Source organism: Bolinopsis microptera, chromosome 12 (genome assembly GCF_026151205.1).
Source record: "Bolinopsis microptera isolate Bmic1 chromosome 12, MBARI_Bmic_1.0, whole genome shotgun sequence".
Lineage (NCBI taxonomy): Eukaryota > Metazoa > Ctenophora > Tentaculata > Lobata > Bolinopsidae > Bolinopsis > Bolinopsis microptera.
In genome coordinates this window covers 8,590,637-8,608,753 of record NC_087083.1, presented here as the reverse complement: position 1 = coordinate 8,608,753, position 18,117 = coordinate 8,590,637, and the positions used below count along the sequence as shown (strand labels likewise).

The following is an 18,117-nucleotide window of genomic DNA, read 5'->3' as shown; positions in this document are numbered from 1 at the left end:
AATTCACCACATTTTAATTAGCTGAAAACACAAGTACTAATTTTACTCGTTGAAAATCAATAAAATTTAAGACGAATTCTTTAATTATTTATCATACGTCACACTGTCTATAAAATCTGACTTACAAAACAATTTCTAGAATGTGCTAGAAAGATCAAAATGACTGAAAACGAACCTTCAAGTTCAACAAAACTCCAATCAGACCTAATTGGTAAGATTAATGTCCTCTTTTACTGTTGCAATTTTATCTCCCTGAGGGTCAAAATCCACAGAATTAGATAGATACCCACTATCCTTTTATGTGTTGTTAATAATAATATCTATAAAGCGCTGAATTATCAACCGTTTGTTATATGCCAAACAATTTATCAGGTGCTCGGGTCGCAGAACTGAAAACAGACGGTAAAGATATACGTGAAAACTACATCCCAACATTCCAACCACTACCCAAACAGAGTCCAGAACAACCATCTGTCTATTACCCGGTTATGGTGCCACCAATGCCGATATCTAAATTCGTCGATAAAATTGATTGGAAATCTGTCAACAAGGTCAAGAAAACAAAGCCAGAAGTTAAGGAATACTGTGAATCACTTAAAGATAACAAAGATGGGTTTGAGGCTGAGGTTAAGGTTTTTAGGGTTCTTGAGAGAATGAAGCAAGGTGAGGAAATCATAGTACTTCACAGTTTGGGATACCTTCACAGTGATTACCAGATTTTCGTTGGAGACCATTTATACATAACTGGCAATAAGAAAGGGACGCCATGTGATCGAGACGACGATGTTAAAGAAGGGGAGTGTGACTTTGTTATAATGGGAAAAAACTATTTCGTTATCATTGAAGTCAAGAAAAACAAAGCTGATCTGGGGTATGGAAAACTTCAAGCGAGTCGAACAGAAAAACTTATTCTGGGGATTGCTGAAATGTTAGGAAGTGTTATCCCTTCAGTATTCAAGGTTGTTGTTGCACCAACTGAATACAAGGACCCATATAATGACGAGAAATTCCGCCGTTGGTGGAAGAAGAACATCACAGACAAAGCTTCTGAAAGAATGCAGTGTCCTGAAACATTTGAGGAGACTAAGAACGTCCTTCTCGCTTTGCGAGCTAACAAGGATAATACATGGGAGAAAAAGAGATGTTCTTTGGGATGGAATATCCGACATATTGATGAGCAGTTGAGGAACGCAATTGTCACGTTTGAGAAAAAGGGAGAGAGAAATTTTAATTCAAATCCTGGTGTAGTAGAAGCTCCTCCTAACGTAAAAGATTTTGTCGGTATCAAATATTTGACTGCTGAACAATACAATACATTAAAATTAAAAGAAAAGTTGTTGTTCATACATGGACCGGCTGGGACTGGTAAAACAGTTATAATGTGCGGGAAGATTCTAGAGTTAGCGTTATCTGATAAGAAGAACAAGATCGTGGTCATCACATTTGCTGGTGAAGGTAATAATGCTAACTTGTATGAAACTGCACTGGGTAAAGCAGGGGTAAGATATCAGACGATCACGGGTGAATTTCAAGACGACTGGTTCACAGGAGTTGACGAGACAATAAATGCAGAAAGTAGAAGTAAGGAACTCTATCAAGTTGTTATCGTCAACATGGAATTGGAACCACTAAGTGATTTCAATTTTGATCACCTAAAAAAAAAGATAACGAATCTGGTAGCATCTCAGACGGACAGTAGTGTATTTATGGACGATATGCAGGTTGTCTTCAGCTATCTTGATTACCATGACTATACGACGCTAGAGTTAATTGGTACTCTAATGAAGTTATCTGATGAACACCACGTGTGGGTAGCATGTGACATGATACAGTCTCTATGGTGTGAGTATTATCACTCCTTTAATGACGAATATTTAGGTGAACTGGCGTTGTTGTCGGATGAGCAGCGAGTTTCTTTGTCTAAAAACTTGAGGAACACCTTCGACATATCAACTGTTTTAGATGTGTTAAGGGATTTACATACTGCAAATAGCGCAGCGGGAGCGAACTTTTGCTCAAAACAGGAGTATGGACATTTCATACATGGACCATTAATTGCGATACATTTTATGGAGGGATTCGGTTACGATTCCAGTAATATAATGATGAAAGACCTTTTGATAAATGAATTTAAGATGTTATTGAAGACAAATGATTTAGATTATACTGATATAGGAATAATATACAACGACGATTATGGTTTTATGGTTGTACAGACTGCTGTAGAGACTCTGAGAACTGAAGGTTACGACACTGATAAAATAATACTGTGTAAGTGTTGCGATTGCTTTTCAAGTGAGTGGCCTGCTGTTATTGCGATGCTTAGATTGGATGGATATACGCATCATGATCTGAGTCTTCTTTATACTGCAATATCACGAGCACGGGTTAAGTGCTCTGTTCTGATACTACACCACCCGTTATCATCAGATGAAGATAGTTTAGATAGTACAGATAGTGAATATTATAATGAAGTTAATGCAGATGATAACATTTATCGTTTATTAGAGAAATTGGAGCCTGTAGCTCGCGTGATAAAACATTATGTTTGTTTTGAAACCCCACGGTGGAGGTTGGCGTGTGCCGCAATTTATTAATCAATGGTTATTACATAAATGAAATTATAGAAGTCACACTAAAATATAATAATGTAAAATAAAATATATTAAAATAAATGCCCTACTAAAAGTACTATATAACTAACGGTCTGCAAAACTGGTTGAAGTCGCAATTTGTAAACATGCTAATTACTATTTAATAATAATAGATAAAAAGTTTTGCGCGGCAGATGTAAACTCGGCATTGCATAATGGCAGTGAAATTAAAATGATATGTTGTTGATAAAAGATCATGGTCATTTGTCGCGAGTGATCTTTCTTCACGCGTTGTCGCTTACTAACTCGGTGTTGTAGTCTATCTGCGAGCGCCCTTCTCTTTGAGACTTTCTTAGCCCAGGTATACTATAAAGTAAGAAATTTGGCCAATTTTCATCGTCTCCTGAGCTTTGCAGCTTGAGGAGTTCGCGCTTAGCTGAATTTTTAAAGATTTCAATTGAAAAGGTAGAACTTGGAATAGTTATATCCTTACTTTGTTTTGTAATAGAGAGCATGGGTCCTTTGAAGAAAAAAGTATTTCTAAATGTTGGGCCGTTGTAAGTTGTGAACCAAGAAAGGTTATGTTCGTATGTGGAATTATAGGTGGGAATATCGTGAGGGAAAAGTTCTTTGATGGATTTAGGGAGAAGGCTTGGCATGTTCCTTACTTTGTGTAGTAGAATAAGAGCGTTTTTTACAATGACGCTATGGACTGTTAGGATATTATGCAATCTAAACGCACTTTTTGTGTGCTCCGGGGGATTGCCGTCTTTATATCTATAATTTACATATCCTGACATAACAGCTCTAATTCCCTGCTTTTGCTTGGTGAACAGAGATTCAATGTGACATTTTGAGGCAAATCCCCACACTAAAGAACAGAAATTTAGATGGGATTGGATAAGGCTTTAGAAAATGTTTAGGCGGGCTTTGATAGGTAGAAGGTGCTTTAGCTTATACATAACTCCGAGGTAGCGACCCATCTTTATTCTAACTGCCGTAATGTGTTTTTGCCAAGTGAGCTTTTCGTCTAGGATCACTCCTAAAAATCTTGCTTCAAATTAAAGCCGCTGAAGTCGATTCTTTTTCTAGTGAAAATCATGTAACACGTCTTTTTTACATTTAAAGATAGCCCATTAGCACCTACCCAATCTACAAGACGTGAAATTAGCTGATTAGCTTTTAATTGTATTTCTTCTAGGGTGGTTCCACTAATTAATATGTTTGCGTCGTCGCCATAAAGGATGAACTTTGCAAAATCACTAATTCCAGGTAGGTCGTTTATATAAATTACAAATAAGAGAGGTCCTAAAATGCTACCCTGAGGTACGCCGTAAACTATGGGCATGCTAGAAGAGCAAGTTCCGTTTAAAGTTACGTATTGAGATCGATTACAAAGGTAAGATCTAAACCATTCGTGCGCGACTCCCCTGATCCCACAATGGTCAAGCTTCTTAAGTAAGGTCTCATGATCAAGCACGTCAAAGGCTTTACTGTAATCGAGCAGGAGCAGTAGGGAAATTTGTTTCTTATTCAGAGAGTGTAGTATAGAATTTTGGGCATTGAGCAGTGCATGTTCGCACGATCTTCCTGGCCGAAATCCGTATTGATTTTCGAAAAGAGAATCGTTCTTATCTAAAAATTCTAAAACACGAGCATGCATAAGTTTCTCATAAATTTTCGAGAATATTAACTTAATTATTAACTTAAGTTTTGTAGTAGATATCTTTGAAGTTACTTACTAATGTTACTGGGTTTTACGTATTATATTGACTGATATTGTATTGTTTAAATGATCATCACATAATAACTTTCTCATATAAATTATACAATGTTCATGAGTCGAAAGTATCTACAATTTAGTAGAATTACATACTGTTTCTAGTTCTACAAGACAGGGCAAAGCAAATGTAGAAGTACGAAATATTTGTAAGCAGTTTGCTTAACATGCCTAGGGGTCGTTCACTTATTACATAATATGTGAACGACCCCTTATTCGTTGAGAAATCAGACGCAAACTTAAATGCTGTGCAGTCAGGTTCCGAACTGACTGAACCAAATTAAAACATGTCCATCATTTACTCAATAAATATTTTGAAGTGCTGTAAATACTAGTATATTGTCTTAAATAAACAAATATTGATCATGTATTATAGATCATGCGATTTATAAGTTTTCCGAAATAACATGCATCTTTAATCCAATTATGTAAAATGTTTGGAGATAATTGTCTCTAATTCTACATGTTCTTCTATCTGTATGTTTTCAGCTCCTTTTTGTCACTATCACTCTGTTAAAAAATAAAGCTGTAAACAAACTGTCAAAACCCAAAAATTGAGTAGGATAGACCTTGTTAATATTTAATGTCTCCTTCCTCCATACAAAAATGGAGTTGGGGGGGGGCTGACCATTTAAGGGGGCCGGCGCGGGGGGGTCTTCATCAAAATTATCTCGAAATTGACTTTATAGTTGTTTCTGGTAGAAGGGAGTGATATCTACCAGCTGCTTTTGGTCCCATGGAAAAATATTGTTCCTAGCCGAAATTATTGCCGGTCTAAGGTCAGCGCTTATGTGTATTTGTATTGTGCGAGCGATTTTCAATCGCAAATTCTGAAAATCGAGTCTAAAAATCTATCTTCTCCTACATTTTTTGAGCAATCACCCTGAAACTTTCAGGATATGTTCTAGGGACCATTTAGAAGATTTGATCGAGCCAAAATTTTGAGATAGGCCTTTAAAAATTTTTTATTCAATTTTGAAAATCTTGGACCTGAAAAAATCGTAAAAAAACGAGGTCCAAGATTTTCAAAATTGAATAAAAAAATTTTAAAGGCCTATCTCAAAATTTTGGCTCGATCAAATCTTCTAAATGGTCCCTAGAACATATCCTGAAAGTTTCAGGGTGATTGCTCAAAAAATGTAGGAGAAGATAGATTTTTAGACTCGATTTTCAGAATTTGCGATTGAAAATCGCTCGCGCAATACAATTACACATAAGCGCTGACCTTAGACCAGCGATAATTTCGGCTAGGAACAATATTTTTCCATGGGACCAAAAGCAGCTGGTATATATCACTCCCCTCTACCAGAAACAACTATAAAGTCAATTTCGAGAGAATTTTGATGAAGACCCCCCCCCCCCCCCCCCGGCCCCCTTAAGTATAATTAAGTATATCCCGGCCCTAAATCGGTAAAAACCTACATTTTAATGTACTTAAATATGGGCAGCCCCCCCCCCCTCAATAAATGGTATGTGCTTAAATTGCCGTTCCCATATGGGGGGGGGTGTCACGTCCGTCTATGTCCGCTTGTCTCATAGAATCCAAAAAGGACAGGACATAGGCGGACATAGGCGGACATAGACGGACATAGGCGGACATAGGCGGACATAGACGGACATAGGCGGACATAGGCGGACATTAATGGACACCTAAATTGCTAAATAAAATGTTCAATTTTTGCTGTTATAGGGGGATCATGTTTTTTGTCCGTTCGGTACCCTATATTTTCAAAACGGACAAAAAATAGAGCGGACAAAAATGGACAAAAACGGACAAAAATGGAAACAACATAAATAGATGCTTCCTCCTCCTACTCTTCCTCCTCCTCCCCTTGGGTCTTCCTGATCTTCCTCAGTCCTCTTCCTCCTCCCCTCCTCAGTCCTCCTCCTACTCCTCCTCCTCGTCCTCAGTCCTCCTCATCAGTCCTCAACAGTCCTCCTCCTCCCCAGTCCTCCTCTTCCTCCTGGGTCCTCCTCCTGGGTCCTCCTCCTCCTCTTCATCCTCCTCCTCTTCCTCCTCAGTCCTCAGTCCTCCTCCTCATCCTTCTCCTCAGTCCTCCATCCTCCTCAGTCCTCCCCCAGTCCCCCTCCTCCTCCTCCTATTCAGTCCTCCTCCTCCTCCTCCTCCTTCTCAGTCCTCCTCCTCCTCCTCCTCCTCCTCTTCCCTCTCAGTCATTCTCCTCAGCCATCCTTCTCAGTCCTTCTCAGTCCTCCTCCTCCTCTTCCCTCTCAGTCATCCTCCTCAGTCCTCCTCCTCAGTCCTCCTCCTCCTGGGTCCTCCTCCTCCTCTTCATCCTCCTCCTCTTCCTCCTCGGTCCTCAGTCCTCCTCCCCCTGGGTCCTCCTCATCCTTCTCATCAGTCCTCCTCCTCCCCAGTCCTCTCCCAGTCCCCCTCCTTCTCCTCCTCCTATTCAGTCCTCCTCCTCCTCCTCCTCAGTTCTCCTCAGTCCTCCTTCTCATTTCTCCTAAGTCCTCCTCCTGAGTCCTCCTCCTGAGTCCTCCTCCTCTTCCTTCTGAGTCCTCCTCCTGAGTCCTCCTCCTCCCTCTCAGTCATCCTCCTCAGTCATCCTCCTCAGCCATCCTCCCCAGCCATCCTCCTCAGCCATCCTCCTCAGTACTCCTCAGTCCTCCTCCTTCTCAGTCCTCTCCCAGTCCCCCTCCTTCTCCTCCTCCTATTCAGTCCTCCTCCTCCTCCTCCTCAGTTCTCCTCAGTCCTCCTTCTCATTTCTCGGACAAAAACGGACAAAAATGGAAACAACATTTAGATGCTTCCTCCTCCTACTCTTCCTCCTCCTCCCCTTGGGTCTTCCTGATCTTCCTCAGTCCTCTTCCTCCTCCCCTCCTCAGTCCTCCTCCTACTCCTCCTCCTCGTCCTCAGTCCTCCTCAACAGTCCTCCTCCTCCCCAGTCCTCCTCCTCCTCCTGGGTCCTCCTCCTGGGTCCTCCTCCTCTTCATCCTCCTCCTCTTCCTCCTCAGTCCTTAGTCCTCCTCAGTCCTCCTCCTCATCCTTCTCCTCAGTCCTCCATCCTCCTCCTCAGTCCTCCCCAGTCCCCCTCCTCCTCCTCCTATTCAGTCCTCCTCCTCCTCCTCCTCCTTCTCAGTCCTCCTCAGTCCTCCTCCTCCTCCTCCTCTTCCCTCTCAGTCATTCTCCTCAGCCATCCTTCTCAGTCCTCCTCCTCTTCCCTCTCAGTCATCCTCCTCAGTCCTCCTTCTCAGTCCTCCTCCTCCTGGGTCCTCCTCCTCCTCTTCATCCTCCTCCTCGTCCTCCTCGGTCCTCAGTCCTCCTCCTCCTGGGTCCTCCTCATCCTTCTCATCAGTCCTCCTCCTCCCCAGTCCTCTCCCAGTCCCCCTCCTTCTCCTCCTCCTATTCAGTCCTCCTCCTCCTCCTCCTCAGTTCTCCTCAGTCCTCCTTCTCATTTCTCCTAAGTCCTCCTCCTGAGTCCTCCTCCTAAAGTCCTGAGTCCTCCTCCTCTTCCTTTTGAGTCCTCCCCCTGAGTCCTCCTCCTCCCTCTCAGTCATCCTCCTCAGTCATCCTCCTCAGCCATCCTCCCCAGCCATCCTCCTCAGCCATCCTCCTCAGTACTCCTCAGTCCTCCTCCTTCTCAGTCCTCTCCCAGTCCCCCTCCTTCTCCTCCTCCTATTCAGTCCTCCTCCTCCTCCTCCTCAGTTCTCCTCAGTCCTCCTTCTCATTTCTCCTAAGTCCTCCTCCTGAGTCCTCCTCCTGAGTCCTCCTCCTCCTGAGTCCTCCTCCTCCTCCCTCTCAGTCATCCTCCTCAGTCATCCTCCTCAGCCATCCTCCCCAGCCATCCTCCTCAGTACTCCTCAGTCCTCCTCCTTCTCAGTCATCGTCAGTCCTCCTCCTCAGTCCTCCTCAGTCCTCCTCCTCCTCCTGGGTCCTCCTCCTCCTCCTGGGTCCTCCTCCTCATCCTTCTCATCAGTCCTCCTCCTCCCCAGTCCTCTCCCAGTCCCCCTCCTTCTCCTCCTCCTATTCAGTCCTCCTCCTCCTCCTCAGTTCTCCTCAGTCCTCCTTCTCATTTCTCCTAAGTCCTCCTGAGTCCTCCTCCTGAGTCCTCCTCCTCTTCCTTCTGAGTCCTCCTCCTGAGTCCTCCTCCTCCTCCCTCTCAGTCATCTTCCTCAGTCATCCTCCTCAGCCATCCTCCCTAGCAATCCTCCTCAGCCATCCTCCTCAGTACTCCTCAGTCCTCCTCCTTCTCAGTCCTCCTCAGTCCTCTTCCTGAGTCCTCCTCCTCCTCAAATAGTCAGGCGTCCAGGAATTTAACACCTAGTCAAAATTTGTTGATAACCGGTAAAAAAAGATTCTTGTGGAAAAAATATTCACATTAATTTAAAATTAAATCAAAATTGGTCGCTCTCAGGGCTAACGCGATGTTACATCATTTTATCGACTCGAAGTTCGAATCGAGCGCATTCCTAGATTCCATGACTATTTCTTACCTATAAGATTGCTTGACTATTTTTTGCGCATTCAGACACCAAAAAACGCGCAGAAAACGCGCGCTATCCATTCCTCCTTCCTCAACATCCCGGAATATGAAAAAATAGTCATGTAAAATAGTCATTTAAAATAGTCATGCAAAATTTCAGCTCTGATACGCTAAAATATCAAGTTAATCTTAAACAATCGACAATCTAATATGAATCCTCCCAATCCTCCCAGCCATATTAACTGGTGAACGGTGTAAATATAGAGCGGTATTTTAAAATGTAGCATTCAAAATTTTATGGATTCAAGTTGGCTCCTTTAGTCTAGATTCATTTAGAAAATTCTCGAAGTTCGAGTAATACAGTATTCTCAGGGTTTGGCGCTTAAGGAAGCTTCACATCCGAGACCGATTTCCACGAATCAATTTAATATTGTAGCTACAAGTCAACAACAGTGCAAGTGGGAAGGAAGTGAATCTAGCCATTGCTACTATATCAGGGGAACTCGTGTGTTCTAGGCTTAAGCAAGCTTCACATCCTAGATCATCTAGAGTATAGTGCAGACAACCCCCTCCATTATACATCCCTATCCCGCTTTAAGTCCGAAGTTTATCATTGTTTATTGTCCAATATTGCATCTAACCTGGCAGAAGCAAGCTTCAGATCCAATGTCAGGCAATAAATATCGACACAAGGTCGAAGCCACTTTCAGAATAGCGAATCGTTCATCATGCTGATGAGAGTCAAATCTTAGAATTCGATCTACCGAGTTGGTATGATGAATGAAGTACAAATGTCTGTGAGCTAGGCTGTATACTTCTTTTAAAAAATATTTCCTTGCGTTTCAAATAAATTAAAGAATTCTCAGAAATTTTTTATTTAATTTCAAAATTTGCAATTGCATATTCATCCGGTAATTATTCTAATGGATACGCTAAGCATTTCAAACTAATCTTGACCTGGGAGAAGAGCTGACCAGTGACAAGTCGGCCGCAAAGCGGCCGAAAAATATATAGCCTTTTTTTCTTCCCAAACTGGATTCCTAGTCATATTTAAAATTTATTCCACTGGGCTCAGTCCTCCTCAGTCCTCCTCCTCCTCCTGGGTCCTCCTCCTCCTCCTGGGTCCTCCTGGGTCTTCCTGATCCTCCCCAGTCCTCTTCCTCCTCCCCTCCTCATCCTCATCAGTCCTCAACAGTTCTCCTCCTCCCCAGTCCTCCTCCTCCTCCTGGGGCCTTTTCCTGGGTCCTCCTCCTGGGTCCTCCTCCTCCTGGGTCCTCCTCCTCCTGGGTCCTCCTCCTCCTGGATCCTCCTCCTCCTGGGTCCTCCTTCTCCTCCTCAGTCCTTCTCCTCCTCAGTCCTCTCCCTCCTCTTTCTCCTCCTCCTCCCTCTCAGTCATCCTCCTCAGCCATCCTCCTCAGCCATCCTCCTCAGTCCTCCTCCTTCTCAGTCCTCCTCCTGAGTCCTCCTCCTCCTGAGTCATCCTCCTCAGTTCTCCTCCTCCTCCTCCTAGGTCATCCTTCTGGGTCCTCCTCCTCCTCCTCCTCCTGGGTCTTCCTGATCCTTCTCCTCCCTCTCAGTCATCCTCCTCAGTCATCCTCCTCAGTCATCCTCCTCAGCCATCCTTCTCAGCCATCCTCCTCAGTACTCTTCAGTACTCTTCAGTCCTCAAAATGTTTGTCCGCTAATGTCCACCAATGTCCGCTAATGTCCACCAATGTCCATCCAAGTCCGCCAATGTCCGTCCGGGTCCGCCAATGTCCGTCCGAGTCCGCCAATGTCCGTCCGAGTCCGCCAATGTCCGTCCGAGTCCGCCAATGTCCGTCCGTGTCCGCCAATGTCCCAAAAAACACGTCCGTTGTCTCATAGAATCCAAAAAGGACAGGACATAGGCGGACATAGACGGACATGACAACCCCCCCCCCCCCCCCCCCCCCCCCATATGAAACCAAGAATGAAATCGCTCGCTTTCCCACATAAATATTGCAAATATTGTGTTATGGCAGCTAAATTAATCATTAGTTAACATTTATAAATAATTTTAGTAAAGTTTAACCTGAATGGCACTCCCAGGTAGCAGTTAAGTATTTGTAAATTCCACCACAAGGATCTCCAAATATACTGTTTAGTGCTTCTACTGCACAGGAATTCTTTCCATCACATCGTTCCTTCATCGCCTGAAGAGGGGAAATTGTTTGAGATCTACTGTCAGTGCCAACAATGTTGACTCAACTTGATGAATAGCAATTTCGTGGTTAATGATTATTATTAACTCAGTTTTTCCAACACCATTACAATGAACATACACGTAACACAATAAATAAGTTTGAACATATATCTATTGTAAACAAGTTCAGACCTGAAGTGAAGTTTCTGAGATACAGTCTCCACCATAAGAAAGTCCACAAGTGTTCTCATTGGAGTAAACACCATAGGCTGCATGCTTGATATTTATCATCTCCTCGCCACAGTTGATTGATATAGGTATTCCGCTATGTTCACATGCTTCAGCTGAGTTTTCTGATCGTGTTTTATTAAGATGAATATTATTTGAAAACTTTCCGACGACATGGCTGTATTTTTTATTTTCAGTTACCAGGATAAAATTGCAAATAGTTTAATATGGCAGTTAAATTAATCGTCACTTAACATTAAATAAATAACATAAAATTTAACCTGAATGGCACTCCCAGGTAGCAGTTAAGTATTTGTAAATTCCACCACAAGGATCTCCAAATATACTGTTTAGTGCTTCTACTGCACAGGAATTCTTTCCGTCACATCGTTCCTTCATCGCCTGAAGAGAGGAAATTGTTTGAGATCTACTATCAGTGTTAACAATGTTGACTCAACATGATGAATAGCAATTTTGTGGTCAAGGATTATAATTTACATAGTTTTTCCTACACCATTACAATGAACATACACGTAACACAATAAATAAGTTTGAACATATATCTATACTGTTAACAAGTTCAGACCTGAAGTGAAGTTTCTGAGATACAGTCTCCACCATAAGAAAGTCCACAAGTGTTCTCATTGGAGTATACACCATAGGCCGCATGCTTGATATTTATCATCTCCTCGCCACAGTTGATTGATATAGGTATTCCGCTATGTTCGCATGCTTCAGCTGTACCGGACCCTAGATGAAATAGTTTCAATCTAAGGGATTATTGATAAAAATTATATCATATAAAATAAATTGTGGACATTTTGAACGATTTTATATAAGAGCAAAACTGTTCTTATGTTGGCAGTGTCTGATAATTCGATCAGGAGCTCACATGGCCTGTTTCTTTAGTGCTCAATAGTTAACATAATTAACTGTAAAAACTACAATTAACTGTAAAAGGTTTAACCTGCACAAGCTTGCTCGTTACAACTCTGTATTTCTTCAGTGTCTCCCTCACATTCCGCTCCCCCATTTGCTGGAAGGGGACTGTCGCAGTTCCTAGTTCTTGTTTGTGTTCCTCCTCCACATTCGACTGAACATGTCGACCAATCTCCATGATCTCCCCAACCACCGTCTACTTTCAATCCTGGATTTTAGAAAGGATTAGTGAATTAAAATCAGACTTAGTTTTCTGACCGTGTCTCATTAAATCTAATAAAATACGTCAAAACATTTCGACGACATGGCCGAATTCTTTATTTTCAGTTACCAGGATGATATTGCAAATAGTTTAATATGGCAGTTAAATTAATCGTCATTTAACATTTTATAAATAATTTTATTAAAATTTAACCTGAATGGCACTCCCAGGTAGCAGTTAAGTATTTGTAAATTCCACCACAAGGATCTCCAAATATACTGTTTAGTGCTTCTACTGCACAGGAATTCTTTCCATCACATCGTTCCTTCATCGCCTGAAGAGAGGAAATTGTTTGAGATCTACTGTCAATGTTAACAATCTTGACTCAACATGATGAATAGCAATTTTGTGGTCAAGGATTATAATTTACATAGTTTTTCCAACACCATTAAAATGAACATACACGAAACACAGTAAATAAGTTTAAACATATATCTATTGTTTACAAGTTCAGACCTGAAGTGAAGTTTCTGAGATACAGTCTCCACCATAAGAAAGTCCACAAGTGTTCTCATTGGAGTAAACACCATAGGCCGCATGCTTGATATTTATCATCTCCTCGCCACAGTTGATTGATATAGGTATTCCGCTATGTTCGCATGCTTCAGCTGTACCGGACCCTAGATGAAATAGTTTCAATCTAAGGGATTATTGATAAAAATTATATCATATAAAATAAATCGTGGACATTTTGAACGATTTATTAGAGCAAAACTGTTTTTATGGTGGCAGTGTCTGATAATTTGAGCAGGAGCTCACATGGCCTGTTTCTTTAGTGCTAAATAGTTAACATAATTAACTGTAAAAACTACAATTAATTAAACTGTAAAAGGTTTAACCTGCACAAGCTTGCTCGTTACAACTCTGTATTTCTTCAGTATCTCCCTCACATTCCGCTCCCCCATTAGCTGGAAGGGGACTGTCGCAGTTCCTAGTTCTTGTTTGTGTTCCTCCTCCACATTCCACTGAACATGTCGACCAATCTCCATGATCTCCCCAACCACCGTCTACTTTCAATCCTGGATTTTAGAAAGGATTAGTGAATTAAAATCAGACTTAGTTTTCTGACCGTGTCTCATTAAGCTTAATATGGCAGTTAAATTAATCATCTGCAGTTAACATTTTATAAAATATAAAATTTAACCTGAATGGCACTCCCAGGTAGCAGTTAAGTATTTGTAAATTCCACCACAAGGATCTCCAAATATACTGTTTAGTGCTTCTACTGCACAGGAATTCTTTCCATCACATCGTTCCTTCATCGCCTGGAGAGAGGAAATTGTTTGAGACTTACTGTCAGTGTCAACAATGTTGACTCAACTTGATGAATAGCAATTTTGTGGTTAAAGATTATTATTAACTCAGTTTTTCCAACACCATTACAAATACAATGAACATACACGTAATACAATAAATAATTTTGAACATATATCTATTGTTACAAGTTCAGACCTGAAGTGAAGTTTCTGAGATACAGTCTCCACCATAAGAAAGTCCACAAGTGTTCTCATTGGAGTAAACACCATAGGCCGCATGCTTGATATTTATCATCTCCTCGCCACAGTTGATTGATATAGGTATTCCGCTATGTTCGCATGCTTCAGCTGTACCGGACCCTAAATGAAATAGTTTTAATCTGAGGGATTATCGATAAAAATTATATCATATAAAATAAATCTTGGACATTTTCAACGATTTATAAGAGCAAAGCTGTTCTTATGTTGACAGTGTCTGATAATTTGAGCAGGAACTCTCATGGTTTGTTTCTTTAGTGCTAAAACGTTAACATAATTAACTGTAAAAACTACATTTAACTGTAAAAGGTTTAACCTGCACAAGCTTGCTCGTTACAACTCTGTCTTTCTTCAGTATCTCCCTCACATTCCGCTCCCCCATTGGCTGGGAGGGGACTGTTGCAGTTCCTAGTTCTTGTTTGTGTTCCTCCTCCACATTCCACTGAACATGTCGACCAATCTCCATAATCTCCCCAGCCACCGTCTACTTTCAATCCTGGATTTTAGAAAGGATTAGTGAATTAAAATCAGACTTAGTTTTCTGACCGTGTCTCATTAATAAGCTCATAATAATATGTGAAAACATTTCGACGAAATATGGCTGTATTCTTTATTTTCAGTTACCAGGATGATATTGCAAATAGTTTAATATGGCAGTTAAATTAATCGTCATTTAACATTTCATAAATAATTTACAATTTAACCTGAATGGCACTCCCAGGTAGCAGTTAAGTATTTGTAAATTCCACCACAAGGATCTCCAAATATACTGTTTAGTGCTTCTACTGCACAGGAATTCTTTCCGTCACATCGTTCTTTCATCGCCTGAAGAGAGGAAATTGTTTGAGATCTACTGTCAGTGCCAACAATGTTGACTCAACATGATGAATAGCAATTTTGTGGTCAAGGATTATAATTTACATAGTTTTTCCAACACCATTACAATGAACATACACGTAACACAATAAATAAGTTTGAACATATATCTATTGTAAACAAGTTCAGACCTGAAGTGAAGTTTCTGAGATGCAGTTTCCACCATAAGAAAGTCCACAAGTGTTCTCATTGGAGTAAACACCATAGGCCGCATGCTTGATATTTATCATCTCCTCGCCACAGTTGATTGATATAGGTATTCCGCTATGTTCGCATGCTTCAGCTGTACCGGACCCTAGATGAAATAGTTTTAATCTAAGGGATTGTCGATAAAAATTATATCATAAAATGAATCGTGGACATTTTGAACGATTTATAAGAGCAAAACTGTTTTTATGGTGGCAGTGTCTGATATTTCGAGCAGGAGCTCACATGGCCTGTTTCTTTAGTGCTAAATAGTTAACATAATTAACTGTAAAAACTACAATTAATTTAAACTGTAAAAAGTTTAACCTGCACAAGCTTGCTCGTTACAACTCTGTGTTTCTTCAGTATCTCCCTCACATTCCGCTCCCCCATTGGCTGGAAGGGGACTGTCGCAGTTCCTAGTTCTTGTTTGTGTTCCTCCTCCACATTCCACTGAGCATGTCGACCAATCTCCATAATCTCCCCAGCCTCCGTCTACTTTCAATCCTGGATTTTAGAAAGGATTAATCCTTTCTAATTAGTGAATTAAAATCAGACTTAGTTTTCTGACCGTGTCTCATTAAGCTCATAATTTATAATAATTTGTGAAAATATTTCGACGACATGGCTGTATTCTTTATTTTCAGTTACCCGGATGATATTGCGAATAGTTTAATATGGCAGTTAAATTAATCGTCACTTAACATTTTATAAATTATTTAAAATTAAACCTGAATGGCACTCCCAGGTAGCAGTTAAGTATTTGTAAATTCCACCACAAGGATCTCCAAATATACTGTTTAGTGCTTCTACTGCACAGGAATTCTTTCCGTCACATCGTTCCTTCATCGCCTGAAGAGAGGAAATTGTTTGAGATCTACTGTCAGTGTCAACAATGTTGACTCAACATGATGAATACCAATTTTGTGGTCAAAGATTATTATTGACACAGTTTTTCCAACACCATTACAATGAACATAAACGTATAATAGTACACAATAAGTAAGATGGAACAATATATCTATTGTAAACTAGATCAGACTTGAAGTGAAGTTTCTGAGATACAGTCTCCACCATAAGAAAGTCCACAAGTGTTGTCATTGGAGTATACACCATAGGCCGCATGCTTGATATTTATCATCTCCTCGCCACAGTTGATTGATATAGGTATTCCGCTATGTTCGCATGCTTCAGCTGTACCGGACCCTAGATGAAATAGTTTCAATCTAAGGGATTATTGATAAAAATTATATCATATAAAATAAATTGTGGACATTTTGAACGATTTTATGTAAGAGCAAAACTGTTCTTATGTTGGCAGTGTCTGATAATTCGAGCAGGAGCTCACATTGCCTGTTTCGTTAGTGCTAAATAGTTAACATAATTAACTGTAAAAACTACAATTAATTTAAACTGTAAAAGGTTTAACCTGCACAAGCTTGCTCGTTACAACTCTGTGTTTCTTCAGTATCTCCCTCACATTCCACTCCCCCATTGGCTGGAAGGGGAGTGTCGCAGTTCCTAGTTCTTGTTTGTGTTCCTCCTCCACATTCCACTGAACATGTCGACCAATCTCCATAATCTCCCCAGCCACCGTCTACTTTCAATCCTGGATTTTAGAAAGGATTAGTGAATTAAAATCAGATTTAGTTTTCTGACCGTGTCTCATTAAATCTAATAAAATACGTCAAAACATTTCGACGACATGGCCGTATTCTTTATTTTCAGTTACCAAGATGATATTGCGAATAGTTTAATATGGCAGTTAAATCAATCGTCACTTAACATTTTATAAATAATATAAAATTAAACCTGAATGGCACTCCCAGGTAGCAGTTAAGTATTTGTAAATTCCACCACAAGGATCTCCAAATATACTGTTTAGTGCTTCTACTGCACAGGAATTCTTTCCATCACATCGTTCCTTCATCGCCTGAAGAGAGGAAATTGTTTGCGATCTACAGCTGTCAGTGTCAACAATGTTGACTCAGCATGATGAATAGCAATTTTGTGGTCAAGGATTATTATTAACTCAGTTTTTCCAACACCATTACAATGAACATACACGTAACACAATAAATAAGTTTGAACATATATCTACCTTAGTGCAAGAAATATAGGCGGCAAGAAATTAAGGCGATTCTGACAAAATCGCCTTAATTTCTTGCCGCCTTAATATCTGACCACCGTAATTTCTAACCGCCTTAATTTTTTTTCTTGCGATTTTTTCATAAGAAATTTTCGTGTGATTTTATTATTTTAAATTTACATGTCGATTTCGTTATTTGCTAGAATTCAATGAAATACATATTTAAAATAAATTAGCTCCTGAAGCATTGCTTGTGGGGAAACGCGGGAGGCCTACATCGTTGCCGGCTGAATTGGATGCTGATTTGAGAAGACTCTTGGTAACCATGAGAGAGGCTGGAGGTGTGGTCAATTCGACAACAATACGTGGATGTCTCATGGGATTGGTGAACGCTAACCTAACAAAGTACGGCACTTTCTTGAAGTTCGAGGTAACACACTCCTGGCTGACATCATTGTACACCCGGATGAAGTTCTCTCAGAGAAAAGCTACGACGTCTAGGCCACCTGTTAGCAGCGGAGCATATGAAGAAACCAAGTTACGGTATCATTTCGCTCTTCAGAAGGTTGTTGACGAGTACGACATTCCCGAGGAGCTGATTATCACCCTGGACCAAACTCCAACAAAGTTTTTTAACCTGAGCAACTCCACCATGAGTAAGAGGGGAGAAAGCCGTACTGCTGTGGCTCACTGTGGCGACAAGAGAACAATCACAGCTACTCTCGCGGTCACACTGTCAGGAGACATCTTACCCTACCAACTAATTTACAAAGGAACAACTAAAAGGTGCTTACCTTCTGCAGATCTACTTCCCGCAGGTTTCCTTCTCTCTTACAACAAAACGCACTGGTCGAACACTGAAGAAACTTTGAATATCCTAAATAATGTTATCAAGCCTTACGTTGATCAGAAGAAGAAATCCCTCGGAAAACCTGACAGTCAGAAAGTGGTAGTTATTTGGGACGATTTTAGTGCTCATAATGCACCACGAGTTTTGAGTCTGCTTTCAATGCTTGGAATCTGTACCGTCGACATACCGA

General features: G+C 40.9%; 2 protein-coding genes across 2 annotated transcripts in view; one reads left to right on the top strand and one right to left on the bottom strand.

Moving 5' to 3' along the window:
• The first annotated feature begins 132 nt into the window (after positions 1-132).
• Positions 133-2,597, top strand: LOC134823873 (uncharacterized). Its single transcript, XM_063835470.1, has 2 exons — positions 133-211; positions 373-2,597. The coding sequence occupies exons 1-2, from the start codon at positions 160-162 to the stop codon at positions 2,595-2,597; spliced, it is 2,277 nt and encodes a 758-aa protein (XP_063691540.1). The 5' UTR covers positions 133-159.
• A 2,045-nt stretch (positions 2,598-4,642) lies between these two features.
• The window catches only part of LOC134823872 (SCO-spondin-like), a 23,585-nt gene continuing 10,110 nt past the window's right edge, over positions 4,643-18,117 (bottom strand). The window contains exons 14-31 of the mRNA XM_063835469.1: positions 16,801-16,921; positions 16,590-16,597; positions 15,720-15,840; positions 15,316-15,495; positions 14,934-15,097; positions 14,631-14,751; positions 14,243-14,422; positions 13,865-14,028; positions 13,557-13,677; positions 13,252-13,431; positions 12,869-13,032; positions 12,566-12,686; positions 12,179-12,358; positions 11,798-11,961; positions 11,493-11,613; positions 11,176-11,336; positions 10,873-10,993; positions 4,643-4,884 (exon numbers count right to left, since the gene is read on the bottom strand). Coding sequence (XP_063691539.1) covers positions 4,880-4,884; positions 10,873-10,993; positions 11,176-11,336; positions 11,493-11,613; positions 11,798-11,961; positions 12,179-12,358; positions 12,566-12,686; positions 12,869-13,032; positions 13,252-13,431; positions 13,557-13,677; positions 13,865-14,028; positions 14,243-14,422; positions 14,631-14,751; positions 14,934-15,097; positions 15,316-15,495; positions 15,720-15,840; positions 16,590-16,597; positions 16,801-16,921 — 2,397 coding nt within the window. The 3' untranslated portion in view covers positions 4,643-4,879. The remainder of the gene's footprint in view (positions 4,885-10,872; positions 10,994-11,175; positions 11,337-11,492; positions 11,614-11,797; positions 11,962-12,178; positions 12,359-12,565; positions 12,687-12,868; positions 13,033-13,251; positions 13,432-13,556; positions 13,678-13,864; positions 14,029-14,242; positions 14,423-14,630; positions 14,752-14,933; positions 15,098-15,315; positions 15,496-15,719; positions 15,841-16,589; positions 16,598-16,800; positions 16,922-18,117) is intronic.

Excerpts from the sequence above, each read along its gene's own strand:
- LOC134823873 (XM_063835470.1), top strand. The coding sequence starts at position 160 with ATGACTGAAAACGAACCTTCAAGTTCAACAAAACTCCAATCAGACCTA. Across the intron at positions 212-372 it reads ACTCCAATCAGACCTAATTG|GTGCTCGGGTCGCAGAACTG; the intron begins GTAAGATTAATG and ends ACAATTTATCAG.